This window comes from Miscanthus floridulus, chromosome 10, assembly GCF_019320115.1.
Source record: "Miscanthus floridulus cultivar M001 chromosome 10, ASM1932011v1, whole genome shotgun sequence".
Taxonomy (NCBI): Eukaryota; Viridiplantae; Streptophyta; class Magnoliopsida; order Poales; family Poaceae; genus Miscanthus; species Miscanthus floridulus.
In genome coordinates, this window is record NC_089589.1 from 91,203,355 (window position 1) to 91,207,976 (window position 4,622).

At 49.1% G+C, this 4,622-nt stretch overlaps 1 protein-coding gene across 1 annotated transcript; it reads right to left on the reverse strand.

Annotated features, from left to right (window-relative positions):
- Positions 1 to 1,112: 1,112 nt before the first annotated feature.
- On the reverse strand, positions 1,113 to 3,624 carry LOC136485085 (bidirectional sugar transporter SWEET14-like). The gene is made up of 6 exons (XM_066482030.1): positions 3,426 to 3,624; positions 2,757 to 2,793; positions 2,426 to 2,636; positions 2,171 to 2,332; positions 1,900 to 2,019; positions 1,113 to 1,779 (listed from the first exon to the last, which is right to left on the reverse strand). The coding sequence occupies exons 1-6, from the start codon at positions 3,475 to 3,477 to the stop codon at positions 1,462 to 1,464; spliced, it is 900 nt and encodes a 299-aa protein (XP_066338127.1). The 5' UTR covers positions 3,478 to 3,624; the 3' UTR covers positions 1,113 to 1,461.
- Between the last annotated feature and the right edge of the window lie 998 nt (positions 3,625 to 4,622).

Genomic DNA, 4,622 nt, shown 5'->3' on the forward strand with positions numbered 1-4,622 from the left:
CGCTAACAAGATGTATGAGTGTATTGCAGGGAAGATAGGCAGTTGCCTTCGCCATGGAGGCCGCGCCTGCGCGAAGGCTACCACACGAAGGCAAAGACAGGCAGTTGCCTTCGCCATGGAGGCTGCGCCCGATGAAGGCTCCCACGCGGAGGCGAAGGTCGCCAGAAGCTCGAGCGAATGCGACAAAGGCTGGGAGTGCTCGAGCGACGGCCAGGCAGCCTCCGCCGACAAGAAGAACATGTTGCGCTGTCACCCTAGGCCAGATATGGGCCTCCCACGAACCTGCGGCTAAGGCCCATAAAGAAAAGGCGGTGCGAGAGGAGTAGGCCCACCTTGCCCCTAGCAGTTGTAACTATTGTAGGGATATACCTGGAATGTACCCTAGCTGTCAGGGGGTAGAAATGTAAAAGTAGGTTGTAGCAAACAGTGCTCTATAAAAGGGGAACCAGACCATGTGTAAAGGTGGTTGGGAAAATGCATTTATAAAATCCTAATCGAGTTTGGGCCCACATTCCACTTTCCACTTTCCACACCTTCGCCCAGGGCAATCGCCTAGGCGAAGGCTCTCCGTGTCCCTCTTGCTGGAAACCTAGTTTTCCAACATATCCAAACATATTATTGTATTTATATGCATAGCTAAATAGATGTGTCAAAAAAAAGTCAAAGCGACTTATAATTTATATTAGAATGGAGGGAGTACTAAACAGTGACATGTACAGAAGCATCTGCATGTATATTGATTTTGCGTGGCAACAAAAAATTGTCTTGTAAACTCATGCCCCGATGCTCTGTGAATTGAAATTAAGGCGTGTTCCGTTAGAAAAGGGGCCAAACATGTGAAGTAGTAGTATACTAGACAAGGAAACCTGCCAAATTAAAAGCCCACGCTAGTTTGGAGTTTTGGCCCGGAAGAAATGCAGAAAAGGCGGAAGAAGGACGTTGCTCCTAATAATTGTGCTTCATCGCCAAAGTGGAGGTCCGCACACACGCTATCAAAATTCCTAGATCTTTTTTAGGGTTTAAAAAAAACATGTGAAACATATACAGCATAATTAACGAAACTCCAAATAATAGATAAATCACTTTGACAGAAAAAGGAATCTTAGCTTTAATAGGACCATTTGTATATATTCTTATTACATGGAAGGTGACGGACACACGCTAATTGCCAAGTAATAACAAGCTAATAAAATTAATACATGCAATGGGCGACAACGAAATGAACAGCAGCAGCAGCAACAGACGCAAAGTACACGACCCGGGGCGAGACCTAGCCCGTTTCTGGTTCTCTCAGTCTCGTCTTCATCATATCCCTTTCACAGCAGCTCGATCATGTGCGCGCGCGTGCGTGTACGTAGTGCCAGTACTGCGCAGGCACACACACGGCTTGCCCACTTCGCGTGCGGCCTTAATTTATGACCTACCCGGATACACATCATACGCATGTTTTGAGAGAGGATTCTAGACTTTGTCGGCGACGGCGTTGCGTTGGACGTTTGCTGGTGCCGCCGCCGTGCCGTTCTCGGCCGGCGGCTTGGCCTTGGCCTCCTCCGGGGGTTGCGGGGCCTTGATAACCTCCACAACGGCAGGTGGCGCCGCGGTGAGCTTGGCAATGGTCACCACATGCTCTCCGGGCACCTTGAAGGTGCCGTCCGCCGCCGCCTCCTTGGCGTCGTCGTCGGCCACCTCCTTGGCTGGCACCCTGGGCGTCGCGTTGCGGTAGAGCGCGTACAGGCCCATCTGGACCACACCGAAGCTGAAGCCGATCACGTTTGGCAGCTGATGATGCATGCAACAAACAAAAGCCGCACAACAAGTTGTTAGTAGTGATCTCTGTTTCCTTATCCCCAGCGGCGGTTTGCTTGCTGAAATAAAGCTAGCTTTAGTTGGTTTACTTACGGCGACGTATTTGTCCTTGATGAGCAGGCCGTAGAGGAACCAGACGACGGCGCTGACGGTGAGGGAGAGGGAGAGCGAGAAGGGCATGAACTCCACGCTCCTTGTGCGCACCACCTGACGCTGCAGAAGCCAAGCCACCAAAGAACGGACGAGTTGTACGTAAGTGGACTGATGACCAGATCGATGCACACGTACAATCGATCGTATAGTACACATGATAGCTAGCTATAGAGGTACTCCTATATATCATGGTTAGTTGTTGGGTACGCACGATGATGCTGAGGGGCGCGACGAAGACGCTGACGGAGAAGGCGACGCAGACCCAGCCGAGGACGACGACGCGGTGCTGTCCGGCGGAGAGCAGCAGCGTGAGGAGGAGGATGAGCCCGAACACGCCCACGTTTAGGAGGAGCAGGATCTTGACCGTGAATAGCTGTGAATGCATGCATGGGTGGTGAGGATGAGCTTGCCGGCCGGAACATCACCATCAACACCAAAGGAGCAAACGACGACGACGACGACGGACCTTTGCCTTCTTGGGCGCGTAGAGGAGGTACATGACGATGTAGATGGTCTCGATGACGCAGCCGGCGGAGTTGATGGTGATGAGCAGGAACTCGTTGGACTTGAGCAGCGCGTAGTAGATCCACAGCATGGCGCTGAAGAGCGCCACCACGTACGGCACCGACTGGAACCCCTGCGTCGACTTGCTCTTGTAGATCCGGTAGAACGTCGGCCTGTGTCGTCGTCGTCGTCGTCCCATGCATGCCAAGCCACACGGTCAGGTCAGCTCGCGCACGCAGCTGAGCTAGCTAGAGAGAGACACGGAAAGAGAGAGAGAGAGGGAAGGGGCTTACAGTGGTGCCAGGTAGGTCATGAAGGAGATGATGTTGCCTGCAAACACAAACAGCACCGGCAAACAAACAAAATTAACAAAAAGGAGCGAGCGAGGCATCAGAAAGAATTCTGCTGGGGAGCTCGATCGAGCTCTTTGCATCATCGAGCATGACACATGCAAGTACGTACGTTGCAACTAGCCTTTAATTAAGTTCGATAACCATCAATTGGGCCCTTTAATGTGCGCGCTTTGTGATGTCACACACACCAGAGGCAGAGGCGAGGCAGGCAACAAAGATACTGGATGGAGCCCCCACATTAATTTGTTTAATTGTTTCCTCTTTCTCTTTTCTGCCCTAAATGGACAGGCACCATAGCATGCATATAGATTATATGTCTATATCTCCTTCCCTTTCTCTAAAAATTTAAATATCTATATCTCCTTCCAGCCCAATGACGAGTTTAATGAAGTTCTTATTTATGGTAGGACAAGCAAAGGGAACAGCTTGTTCCTCTACACATGAGGCGGTGGGAGGATTAAATGGGAAGGATTAGGATGATGTAACAACAGTAACCATGTTTTGGCAAGCACAGATGTTCCTAGCTATAAGGGGGTCATTTTCCTGGGATGCACACTTAGAATGAAAGAAGAAAAAGAGGAACAACAGGAAAATAGATAGACAATATACCGAGGAGGCCGAAGGCGAAGGCCATGGGATGCTGTAGAGACAGGCCAGCCATTTGGAGATCTTAGCTATGGTATGAGCGTTTATGAGGAGGATCAGGAGTTTGTATAGATCAGTAGGCTAGCTTGGCCAAGGATTTCTATGAGCACTTGGATTCTTCTTCTCAATGAGAACGAAGAGAGGAGCTAGGTGACCACTACTACTCGAGTTGCTTGCCTGAAAGCTTGATGGTAGCAGAGACCTTGGAGGGGGGTTATATAGTGGTAGCAGGCAGGAAGGAAGCTCCAGCCGAAAAGGCACATATGCAGTATGGTGTGTGACCCCGGCCCTGGACGACACCAATAGCACACTCAACCGTATTGGTCCTAATCAACAACAGCCAGGAGATTGAATAAGCCAGCCAGGAAACAAGATAACCCATCAGCATGACATAAAGGTGGCATGCAACATCCACTTCCTTTTGTTTTCACAATTCTTTTCCTCATTGCACTGTTTTATTTATGAAAAATTGTTGTGCACTGCACAGCACAGCAAGTTGGTGTCCTAGCTAGGTACTTAGGTAGGATCTAGCAGACATCATGTAAGATAGTAGGAGCCTTAGCTCTACAGTGAATGAAAGGCCATGTGCTAAGGGCGCATTTCTTTTCTCTGTATATGGACGATCTGTGACCAGTCCTTAACTTACAATTTACATGTGCTAAGGCCATTTGTGCTAAGAGATATATGATGGGTTTTCAGTTTCTTGTTTTTTCCCCACATTTTCTATGCTTCACGACAGCTAGACCAGATAACACCGCAGCTAGCTTCTTATAACTGCTTGGCTTCTAACACGGCATATGAGAGATAAGTTCATCCGAGGTTATCTTTGTATATTACATGTAAAATATGTCTATAAACACGTAATAAGATGTCGAACACAGTTATCAAGGCACAGGGGGATCGAGTCAGCTTATACGCGGTTACGTACTCGCGTTGCCTGATGATGAAGAGGTGTGCCAGGCACGTGCTTCAAGTAGCACCGGCTGTATATGTGCGGATCCGTTACTGGCCGGCACACGTCATTGGCCTTGCTTGTTTCTATAATTTTCGATGTCTTCAAGAACACATAAAACCTCGGATATTTCTTCGTGCTCTCCTCCAGCATTCAGGGATGAAGCTAAGCAGAAAATATCATGCACTTTTTCCGGGTTTACATACTAC